At 33.3% G+C, this 13,021-nt stretch overlaps 1 protein-coding gene across 1 annotated transcript in view; it reads right to left on the reverse strand.

Annotated features, from left to right (window-relative positions):
* LOC148946850 (chitin synthase chs-2-like) overlaps positions 1–13,021 on the reverse strand; it is an 88,463-nt gene that overhangs the window by 26,502 nt on the left and 48,940 nt on the right. The window contains exons 8-11 of the mRNA XM_089096668.1: positions 11,181–11,348; positions 9,566–9,871; positions 6,169–6,410; positions 4,209–4,387 (exon numbers count right to left, since the gene is read on the reverse strand). Of these exons, the coding sequence (XP_088952794.1) occupies positions 4,209–4,387; positions 6,169–6,410; positions 9,566–9,871; positions 11,181–11,348 (895 nt within the window). The remainder of the gene's footprint in view (positions 1–4,208; positions 4,388–6,168; positions 6,411–9,565; positions 9,872–11,180; positions 11,349–13,021) is intronic.

Here is a 13,021-nt window from a genome sequence, read left to right on the forward strand (position 1 = left end):
AGTTTTGTCAGCTGAAAGTAAGGAGCAACATCAAAATTTGAAACGAACAGAAATTATTACGTATATGATTGGGTTCGGCCCCTAGTCAATACCTCGCTCTTTACGCTAAAGTTTTTTTTAGTACTTTCATAAGAGCTATTTATTCTAATTAATGACCTTTGTGATTTAGGGGTCATTTTTAAAGAATTGGAACAAAATTCGAACTTTAGCGTAAAGAGCGAGGTATTGACTAGGGAGCGAACCCCTAAAATATGTATTAAAAATATGTGAATATAGAAGTTCGTCACAGAGGTTAATTCGTAAGTTACGCATATTTATTACTAATAAAAACGTTCGTAAATAAAATTAAAGAACTTTCGAGAAAGCCATTTAACCAAAAAAAGTAAAATTAATATATAAATTTCGTTTTAATTATTCATGTACGGTGAGCCAAAATTAAAGCCTGCATTAATTCAAAAACTTTCAGAAATTAAATAAAAGAAAGAAGTTTTTTAACTGAAAGTAAGGAGTAACATTAAAATTTAAAACGAACAGAAACTATTCCGTCTATTAAAGGGGCTGTCCCCTCCTCAACGCTTCGCTCTTTACGCTAAAGTTTGACTCTTTCTCACAACTATATTTTTCAAAAAAATAAAAAACTTTAGCGTAAAGAATGAGGCGTTGAGGAGGGGACAGCCCCTTTCATATACGGAACAATTACTGTTCGTTTTAAATTTTAATGTTGCTCCTTACTTTCAGTTAAAAATTTATTTTTTTTTATTTAAATTATAAAAAGTATGTAGATATGAGCAATAGCTTTTAAATGAGCCATTAAACATATCTCTATGATGGTGTGGTAGCCTACTAGCCCTGCTAATGTTGCAGTAGCGTGCTGATAAGCCTACGATTTATGAAACTTACTAATGAGGATGTGAGGGGAGTATACGGGAGGGTGTAAACCTCCATTGAAGGGTTTTGGACCATAAATATTACAATAGTACGCGTTTTATACTTCCAAGCTCGTCCACTTGAGAAATGACACCAAAAGTGCCATTTGTAGTGCCATGTGACACAGATTAGTGGAATTTATAAAAAGCACTTAGATATGATCAATAGCTTTAAATGAACCATTAAACATCTCTCTATTATGTTCTGATAACCCTATAGTCCTGGTAGAAAAAAAAGACAAAACATCAGCGCTGCCAATGCAAAAAAGTGGTTTTCCCACTTTTTATCCCAGGACAGATGGGGGACTGTAATTCACCTGTACAAGGTTTTCGATCATGCTGATTCCAATGGTGCACTTTTCATCTGACGCCAGTTTTTTGGGTTACACGTTTTATTCCAAATCACCATAAATTTGTTTCGCAATAACTTTTAAGACTAACAGAAATAATAGTTACCGTTCCTTAATCAGTGTCAAGTGGCAACTTTTCTCATTAGGCAGTTTTTTTCAAAACAAATTTTTCAACTTTTGGTTACTATGGGCTGTGGTTCACTCTTTACTAGGTTGCAGCTACTGCCGCAACCATGATTACATTGTTTCTTGTCTAAAGCGCGCGGAGGAAGCGTCTTGAAAACTAGAGTGAGAGTTAAAAATTGGAAATCCTCTTGGGATTTAGATCTTGGACTAAAAGTCACTAAAAATAAAGTTAAGTTTTGGCTTTAGATTTGGGTTTGTTGTGGTTGGCCTAATAGAGTATAAAACAAGGGACAAAACTAAAGTCTAAGAAATATCTTAGAGCCTTAATTTTCTGAGTTCGCATATGGATCCTCCGATTTCTGCACAAGCCTGGGCAGAATATTATACTTCTATTTTTTCAAGAGTAATTTACTCTGTTCACTCTTATTTTAGTCAATTTGTTCAGAATTATATACCATCTACAGTGTCGCAGTCTCATGTTATTACTGTGGGTTTATTTTCGGTTGAAACTGCTCTTAAAAGAATCAAATCCTCGCCTATTGATTTTGATGGGGTTTCTGCGCTTCATCTTCAGTCTGACTCCAAACTTTTGATTTCAAACCTTCAGTTGTCATTTCAAATTTGTTTAAGTTTAAGTTCGTCTGTTTTACCCAATAGCTTTCTATGTTCTTAAAAAGATAAATCTCCTCTTAATTGTCCGTCTTACAGACCCATTACGGGATCTTGCAATCTGAGAAAAGTTTTGACTATATTCTTCTTCCCAGGAGTGCAAAAATATAATCTAAATTCCGAGGTGTTGGTGTTGCACGCAAACACCTTGGAACTTTGGGTGGAGTACCCCCCCTCAGCTATGCCCCACTTCTTCCACACACTACTTATGAGATTGATTCTGGTGAGAATCAGCTTGGATTTTGACCTGGGGTTGGATGCAGTCATGCTCACCGGATTCTTTCTTCTCTTCTTTTGGATGCTTTTCAAATTAACCAACCTATTCACCTTTGCACTCTGGAAATTTTTATAGCTCTTGATTCTATTAACCATTCTAGTTTTTCACTCATTGTTTACGGAAGGGTGTAATATTTCTATCATTTTATTACTGAAGTATTATTACTCTTCTTCTTTTCTTAAAGTTAAAGTTAATGGTTCAATATTGCAAAAAAGAATACCATTTTGTAAAGGGGTCAGACAAGGTGATGTTTTGTCACCTAGTTTATTCAAAATTTGTATTTCTTATGTAATATATAATATATCTCCGAGATTTTTTTCTGGCTTGTCTAATGTTTCGTATTTAGCATATGCTGATGACATTCTTGTCATTAGCAGGAGAAAAGAGAGTTTTTCTGATTCTATTAATTATATTTCTGAGGTTTTGCATAAAAGTTAAAGATGGCATAAAAGGGATTATAGTGATAACAGATTAAATCCCATTTGAAATACTTTAATTGGAAAACAAGCCTAAGCCTCTTGGGGCATAAATACTGGCGAAGAAACGGAAATTTGAAAAGCCGACACCCAAAATATGGAATTTATCAAACAGTTCGTGGTAACAAACTGTTAGTAAGGAGCGATACGGCTCAATAGTAACCGGAACTGTAAGAAAAAGAGTTTTGATAAAATGGGCATATCAAAAGAATCGAAATTTTATGCTTATTCAAAATAGGTATAATTTATCTAATTTAATGTTACCCATCAAAAGTTACGAGCCTGGGAAAATTTGCCAAATTTTTGAAAAAGGGGGGAGGGAGGAAACACCCCCAAAACATCAAGCGATCTTAATGAAAATGACACCATGTGATTCAGCACATCAGTAAACTTTACTGTAGAGGTTTCAAGCTCCTATGTACAAAAATGTGAAATGTTGCATTTTTTTTTTCCCGGAACAATGATCACTGATGCGTGTTTATTTTTTCTATTTACTTATTTTCCAGGGGTGATAATATCGAACAGTAATCGTAGAACTTCAGGAGTGGGCTCATTTGATTGGAACTCAAAAGTTCTAGTGCCTTTTTTAAGGGACTAAAAATATTGGAGAGCAGCTAGCCCCCCTCCCACGCTCATTTTTCCCCAAAGTCACTGGATCAAAATTTTGAGACAGCCATTTTTTTCAGCGTAGGCAAAAATCTAATAATTATGTCTAAAGGATGACTTGAATCCCCACAGTCCCCCGGGGAAGGGCTGCAAGCTATGAACTTTGCCTATTGTTTGCATATAGTATTGGTTATTGGGAAGTATACAGACGTTTTTCAGGTGAGATTTTTCTAGTGGAGGAGAGGGGGGTTACGTGGGAGGATTTTCTTATGGAGAAATTTTTCGTGGTGGAAAGGAATTTTCCATGGAGGGGGAGCCGGATTTCCCATCATTATTTAAAAAACGATCAGAAATTAAATTAAAAAAAATCAACTCAAAGTAAGGAGCAACATAAAAACTTTAATGGACATAAATTATTACGTATATGAGGAGGTCGCCCTCTTCTCAAGACCTCGCTCTTTACGCTAAAGTTTGATTTTTGTTCCAGTTATTTAAGAATGACTCCTGAATCGCAAAGGCCGTTTAACTAGAATAATAAACTCTTTTGAAAGTTAAAAAAAAAAAAAAAAAAACTTTAGCTTAAAGAGCGAGGTATTGAGGAGAGGGTGACCCTACCTCATATACGTCATAATTTATGTCCGTTTTAAGTTTTAATGTTGCTCCTTACTTTCAGTTGAAAACATTTGTTTTTTTTATTTAATCTATTAAAGCTCAAAGGGTCATATACACTTTGAAATTAGAGGTACTTCATAAAATATCTAAAATTTATAATAATTACCGGTAATGAGGTCAGTCATACTGGCTCTAGCCCCCTCCTCTTCAAAAATTTCATCCTCTTCTTCTTCAATTTCTTGTGTTTCTTCTGCAAGGCTATTTAAGGGCTGTCCTAGAGGCTTTGACACAGACATTCGTACTGTGCTTCGACGACGTAAGGAAGGAGCTGTAATTTCGGTGGTCCTGTAATTTGAAAAGTATTTACGATTAACCCCAATTCAAATTAATTGGAAATTCATTAAAATAATAATGGAGCATAACGATCTTAAATAATCCTCTGGACTCTGACGCCTCAAAATTGAAAAAAAATTCTTAATAAGATTATTTTAAACACATTAGTTAAAAAATTGAACATCTTCCGATCTGGAAAAATAGCATATGGCTTTAATCGAACATTTTTGGCCGATATTAAAAATATATTCAAAACTTTACCCATCACGTAAAGTTTTATAGGGTTACAGAATACCCGAATTTTCATAACAAAGAAAAGACAAGTGCAAAAACTATAGGCGAAATAAAAAAAAAAAGGTTTAACTAGACCTTGCGAGCAAAGGCACCATTAAGTGTTGCAGAGAACGAATTTTTCAACTTCCTTGTTGGATAATATTAAGTATTTCTTGATTTTAAATTTAGACAGGAAATCATCTTTAATCAACATATTATTTTAAAGACTATCTAAAAAACAAGTAAAACTAGTCTTAAGGTCAAAAATATATTCTTAAATTGAAACTGATAGAGTTGCTTGGTACAAATCTCCTTCTTCATAGTTTTCATGGGTTGCAGTAAATTTCAATAAAGTTTCGAAAGATTTAAAATTTCTTTTCGAAAGCCGTTGTTTCAACAGAAATATTTTTTAAATTATCATACCGACTTTTTCCGATACTTCGAAAATAATTAGACTAAAGCCTTGAAAATTTAAACTGAATTGATTAAATGTAGCTATTACGTCGTAGAATGAGCTATATTTATTAAACACTAGAAATGTTGGATCTACCCTTAAATGGAAAAATGAAGTCTTTTCTAGATGATGGCTTGAATAAGGCCTCAATTTATAACATTCTATTGATTTTTGTGTGCTGTTCAAAAATACTCTGCCAAAGGCACGAAACAGAGGGGGACAGCTCCTTATATAAGTATATACGCTAAAACCTTTCATGTGCATAACTAGCTGGTGGAACTGCCATACAGTATGTGTGCACTGTGGAACCAATTTCTAGAAATTGAGGGTGAGACTGGAGAAAAGCTTAATTTGATCCTCATCAAAAAATTTATTTTCCTTTTTTCAGATGTATCATTAATTTTTTAACCTTGGAGCAAGGTTTGGCTCACTAACCCCTTCCACTAAATGTTATTTCAAATTTATTCCAATTCTATTGTTATTTCAATTTCTAGAAATTGGGGAGTAAGACTGGAGAAAAAACTAATTTAATTCCCATTAAAAAAATTATTTTCTTTTTTGCAGATGTATTATTAATTTTTGAGCCTTGAGGACACGTTTTGGGTCATTAACCCCTCCAACTCAATAGTATTTCAAGTTTATTCCAATTCTAATGTTATTCAAATATCTGTATATTGGGGGTAAGACTGAAGAAAAGCCTAATTTGATCCTAATTACAATTTTTTTTATTTATTAGATGTATTATTAATTTTCGAGCATTGTGGGCAAGGTTTGGCTTCCTATTCCCTTCCACTAAATGTTATTTCAAGTTTGGCCAAAATAAGCTTATAGCTTAGACAAAAATAAATGGCCTTCTACAACGGAGCTAGCCATCATCACAGTTCCCAACAGCATAATTACCCACTCCCACGATGCGAGTTGTACGTTATAGAGTGGATAGCAGATGGATAGGCAGTGTAAACAGATTTTGAAATGAAGCAAAAGTACTATACATCATCTTGCAGTGCATTCACTGCATTCCTTCCATAGAAATTGGGAGCTTATTTGGAAATACAAAAAAAAATACCTTTCAATTCTTTCGAGTTTCTTCTTGAGATCTTCAAGTGTTTCTGCAATTCTTAAAAGTTGCTGCTCTGTCTGTTCAGGTTTTTTGTAAGTGCAACACATGCACTTAAACAAATTTGCTAAGTTGAATTCAATGGATCCCATTTCGTCATCTGGCTTATTACTATGGAGCCAGGACAACATGCTTTTTTCTTTCGCTTTTTGTCGAGCCAACTCGGCAGCCTTTCTTTCCGCTTCAAGTTCCTAGTTTTGGATAGAGGAAAATTCGCTTTAATGTAGTTAACTGGGAAAAGGCTATAAAAGGTTTCATTTCTACGATATAAAATGGAATAGAAACAAATAGAAAAACAAATATTTAGGAGAAAATACATATTTATGTGTTTTCCCAAATCCTTCAAGCCAAAAATAGCAAAACTAGTACTGTAATATTTCTTTAGTACAAAATTATGAGATAATAAATATGAGCATACTTTAAGCAGCTTTCTCTCAAATGACTTTTCGCCCCCCTGTTGACCCCCCCAACCCAAAAAAAGAAAACACAAAAAGGAGTTTTCTTCGTACCTTTTTCTCTTTAAGATAATTATATAGAAAAAATTAAATACAACCACAAGGATCACCAAGAACGTAAAGAGCATTTACAAATGACTCTTAGAAACACAAATGTTAACATAATTTCCGAAACAATTCCACGGGAACACAAACATCGGGGACGGATCATCAAAATTGTCATAGATTTTTATAAACTATTCTAATACATAATTTCCAAGGTTGCCACTAAGCCGAAGCAAAAATAGCCAAAACACATCACCCTAAAGTAATTTAACTAGAAAAACCAAGATTAGATACGCAAGACTATTAAGGTCTAGTTTTCATATGATTTTTCTACCGGTACCATTAATGAAAAATAATACGATATTTCTGAATATATGAAAAACGTAGGAGGCTATGGGGATACTTCCTCTCCTCTGCGTACATATCTGACTGGCTGACTCAACAGATTGGTGGTATTGAAAAATAGCAAAATTTAACTTTGTATACAGAAATACTGTTCTAATATTTCTAGAATTTGTTCAAACATGTTCGTTGGTTTGAAACATGAATCATGCATGAAAGGTTAATTAAGCTTCAATTTTTTTATATAGTTCTTGTTTTATTTTCCATATTTCGAGAATTTTGTTGCTCATACTCATCTGAAAAGACTAACTTTAGTATTACAATTGTTACCCTCAAACATGGAATGATTTATGTTCGTTTTAAATTTAAATGTCGCTCCTTATATTAACCCAAAAAAAAAATTGTTTTTTCTTATTTCATTTCTGACCGTAAATCAAATCATGCCAGGAGATCCTATTCCCTCCCCGCTTTCCCCACTGTAAAAATTTTCATATAAAATTCCCTGGAAACTTTTGTCCCCACGGCAAATTTTCTCCATGGAAAATAACCCCTTGCAGACAATTCCCCCTTGCATAAATTTTGTACATTTCCCAATAACAAATACAATATGTGACCAATAGGCAAATTGTGTATCTTATAGCCGTAACTTACGGACTATGGAGGTTAAGTCATTGCCAAAGGTATAGTTATTGGACCTTTTACCTATGGTCAATCACAAGGTTGTCTCAAAATTTTGATCCAATGTCTTTGGGGGAAAATGAGGCATAGGGGGGATAGATACCCTCCAATTTTATTGGTCAATCATACAGAACAGTGCAACTTCAGTTCCGTTCGAATGAGCCCTCTTCCAATCTTTTATGACCATTGGTTCGATACTATCACCCGTGGGAATCAACAATAATTTCCACATTTTTGTAGATAGGAGCTCCAAAACTTTACGATAATTTTCTCTAATTGAATCTGATGCTGAATCTGAATTTTCATTAAGATCACATTTGGGGATGGGGGTGATCGCTTAGGGGGTGAGTGTTTTCGGGGGTGTTTCTCCTTTCTTGTAAATCAGGTAAATTTTCTCAAGCTTGTAGCTTTTGATTCGGATTAAAAATTTATTTGAATGAATTTTATATACTTGGAATCGGCATGAAAAGCTAGTTCTTTTGATGGGTTAGTTGTTACAAAGTTTTGTTTTTTAGAATTTCGATTAGTATTGGAGTAAGTCGCTCCTTACTTGCAGTTTGTTACCACGAACTGTTTGAATGATCCAAAACAAATTGAAGAAGACAACTCACTGAGATATTGGTAAGTAATCTCAGCAGCCTGGTAAACACGAAGTTGTCTACATCCCCCAATTTTAACTTTTTTCAACTTGCAAGTGCATTATTTACAGTTTTAACATCGTCACAAATAAAAGAAAGAACCTTATTCTGAAAAATTTGCACAAGATCAAAACTCACATTAAAGGTTGGTAGCAGCATTTTAATTGTGTATTTTGTCCCCCTCTTATTTTTATGAATTGACGCGACTGTCGGTATCGAGAACATCATTGAGTCTTTGTATAATGCCCAAGACTTTAGCAGTCTTAGTTTTGTTAACGGTATTCAACTCTTCATTGTATTGAAAAGCTAAGGATTTTCAGTGAAAAATAATTAGTGAAGAGTATTCTACAGTCAAAAAAAAAAAAAAAATACGGCATCAGAGATTCAAAGCCGAATAAAAGGCGCTCCTCGCCAAAGGTCTATAACAACTTCAGAACTATGTACGCCAATTTCAAAATTATACTAATTAAAATGTGTCTCAGCTATAATCATACAAAATCATAGCTAAGACATAGAGTTCTTATTAGATCGATTGACATTGATAATTAAAAAGGTGACCCTCAGATCGCTCTATAGCAGAAATTTAATACATGTGTATATTTTACAAAGCAGCAAAAATTTAAAGAGAGGTTGGAGGGAAATGAGGGCCACTAAGCCTCAAGAAAGGCTTTTTTCGAGTCAAATGTCCCCTTTTATTTCCAAAGATTACAGAGTTTGCACTTTTGGTCCTCTGGTGGGATCTAAAGCTTCTTACCCAATTTTATGAGTTGACACGACTCAAATTAAAAATTGATTAAAGACTTCTTCACACGATTTTCAAGTCAAGTCGAATACTGCATTGAAAATAAATCTTGGATTTTGTTAAGACATGACTCCAGAAAAAACTAAATATCCTTTTTAGGTAATCTTGTAGATATTTGTATTTTGGACCAAACTCATTTCGTTAATTATTTCTTGCATGTCCACCTTAGTACATTTACACTGGACCTTATTAGATAGTTTTTTCTGCACCCTTCTAACGAGTAAACATCAAAGAAAGCATTGAAATAACTTGCTAAAAATACGAGGAAGCGGTTAACAACAGCAAAGTATTCAAAAATATGGACCGTGTACACTATACCGATAATGTATGCCTGGTAATTTGAACCCCTTGCATTAAACACCAATAGCTACAGAAAAAAAACCTACCTCTTTCGTCTTGGCTACGGGTGTATCTCTTGTACCCCATGATACGTCATTCATATTAAACAAAGAATAAATGATCAAAAGTAAGTACATAGATGGCACTGTAAGATAGTAAACAAGGCCACATGGCAGACACCAAAATTCTTGGGGATGAAGTAAGGCAGCAATGATAAATGAGGCAGCTGAGGCAATTAAGAATATGGCTGAGGGGGAGTTGAGGCCATCATCTATCATTTGTTTGACCATACCAACTAATACAGCCATCATTACAAGAGCATACACTGTACTCAACCCTTGTGCAAATATTAGCTGAAAAATAACAGAACAATAAACATACGGGAGCAATACAGTATATATATATATATATATATATATATATATATATATATATATATATATATATATATATATATATATATATATATATATATATATATATATATATATATATATATATATATATATATATATATATATATATATATATATATATATATATATATATATATATATATATATATATATATATATATATATATATATATATATAGGGTAAGACACCCAGTAGTCGGACACTTTAATCACTTTTTGACATTTAAACTACTCTAATTACTGTATTATATCACCTAGAAACTTAATTTTTGTACCAAAAAATTTCTCAAGGATTTGTGAACAAGTAGGTTACTAATTCAAATAGTTTCACTTGTACAGCGCCTCCTATTTTTGAATTTACTAACAAGTGACAATTCTGCTTAAAGTGGGACATACAAATTGCTCATTGTAGATTAATTATTTAAATAGTATAAAAGATAATGTCCAAGAATAGGCAGGTGACCAACTACTGGGTGTCTTACCCTATATATATATATATATATATATATATATATATATATATATATATATATATATATATATATATATATATATATATATATATATATATATATATATATATATATATATATATATATATATATATATATATATATATATATATATATATATATATATATATATATATAACTGAAAAGAGCCATGGCCGGACTTGGGCAAAACACTTCTCTCGCCTTTCCTTTCCTTTGCAACATACTCAAATCTAAAAAAATAGGATAAAACCCTTTACTAATTCGCATTATTTGTTCTTTTTTGGAAAAAAAGCGCGGGCAACCCTCTCTTCTGAACTAGACATCATAAAAAAAATTAAGAATTAAGACAAATACTTTTCAGCCGTTACTAATAAAAATATTTTAAACTGTTCTTTTTAATAATCTATAGAGTAAATTTTTAAGTAATTTTTTAATCAGTATATTTGGACCTTGTTCGCTTTTAATTGAATACATAAGCTTTGATGTAATGGAAAAATTATCTAGAGTGGAAAGCAGGAAAGGGAAATCAGAGGACTAAAGCTCCCTCTAACATAAGAGAATATTTAGTCATCTACATTTTTATATTTGTTTTTATTGTTAAAAAAATACTGAGTCTGGACTTCTTCTTCAAACGAGATGAGGTGTTAAAATCAAGAACGCTAGAATTTCGTTTTAAAATAATAATATCTATACTCGTATATCTAGTTAAGTGTTTGTTTACCTTAAGTTAAAGTAAGAAACAGAATACATACCTGCCATTTTTGTTTAGCGAAAAAGCAAACACCCATGAAAGCCACAATTGGAATAAGATTTATAAAGAAGGATCTATAAAGGTCCAAACCAAATGCAGCATTGAATGCACCAACAATCATAAGGAAAATTGTCCCAGGACCCAACACAGTTCCAGTAAAGAGAAAAACCTATAAAGAACAAAAATCAATACGTTTGAGCCATTTCGTTGGAAAATAATTACCAAATACTAATTAAATAAAAAAAAAGATACGGCACTAAACCCTTAAAGTCCAAACCAGCGGTACTGATCTCCGATTCAAGGCGCTTCAGCCAGGAAATGCAATGGGAGGTTGGGACCAGCCATCCTGAGCTTTCGCACACTCTTCCTGCTTATGTTCTTTAGATTTCTCCAGTTACCTATTTAGAGGTTGGTCAACTCTGGCTGAGGCTACAGAGTCATGCCACTGAACCCTATCCCAAACCAAAAAGCAGGCCAGACCAGGAATCGAATCCCCGCCCTTTGGACAAGGGATCCCAAATCGAGTGCACCACCCACTAGGCTAAAGCAACGCAATAAAAGATACTATAACTAACCAAAAGAGAGCAAATCATCCTAATAAAATTGTTAAAAACTTCGAAATCAATAAGGCTATTTGAATATAAATATGTATATCCTGCGACAGTCGGAAAAATATGTATCCTGAGAAAATATAAAAGTGCGTCATGTAATATTAGAATATCGTTTCTCGGACATATAAACTGTCGTCCAAAATGAGCATTGGGAAAAACTACATATCATTTATACTTTTATCATTCAACTTTCTAATGAAACTACATATATCTTATCTTAAAATTAGATACATAAAAAATACAATAAATAATCTGATAATTTCGTCTCCGCACGGTTAACATTAATACACTAATCAAATCTTTACAGGTTGCCTGTTGAAAGTATATATGACCTTGGCATTCAAAGAAACGACTTCTGTCTGGTACCAAATGCAGCCAAAAAGTGGTATGCCGTCGCATGCGAAACGGCTTGATAGTGCAACATTAATTTCTATACTGTTGCAGCAATGCTAAGACTTTCATTGAAAATATTGTTTCAAAAGATTGACTTTATCTGTGCTACAGGATTTTACCCCCTATATGATATAAATTTAACTTTATTACCCGGAAGCCTGAACGAAAATCGCATTGCCCTTGATTCTCCCTCCTTTTTTGTCTAGTCTCATGTATTAGTCATTAGTAGTAGTCACCAGTAGTAGTCATTGAATTAAGTAGCGCACTGTGAAAAAAGCTATGAACTAAATTGCATCCGTTACTTGAATAGCTACATCGCACACCTCTGGTTTCAGCTGGAGGTGATAGTGGTGCGTAGAGACAAAGTTAGATCAAGAACAATCTTTTCCTGGAAAGTGGCCTTTCAAAGATTTTCACATTAATCACATATTTCACTGATGAAGAAGAAAGACATATATCCCGAATTGTACTTAACTTTATGATTTGTGCAGTTTATCAGCTTCTGGTTGGATCGTACTAACTATCTAAAAAGGTTTCCCAGAGAGCAAACTCTTACCATAAGTACTTTAATTCACATTACAATTCACAAATACCAGTGCATCTGATGTAAGTTCTTAACTGTTTTGATCAATTTTTCCTCTAGTCACACAATTTTTCCAACGGTTCTATCAATTTATAATATTAAAGAAATAGGTAATAGTTCAAGGAAGAAGGCAAGATTAAGCAAGGAAAAATAGGGAGAAACGCAATTAGAGGCAGCATAGTAACGTTGCCTTAGTAAATGCCACGTTCCTTCCGTGAATTAATTCCTCCTTTTCTCGGGTCACTGCGTATGGAA

Source organism: Artemia sp. Qi Xiang Cuo, chromosome 11 (assembly GCF_049724085.1).
Source record: "Artemia sp. Qi Xiang Cuo chromosome 11, ASM4972408v1, whole genome shotgun sequence".
NCBI lineage: Eukaryota > Metazoa > Arthropoda > Branchiopoda > Anostraca > Artemiidae > Artemia > Artemia sp. Qi Xiang Cuo.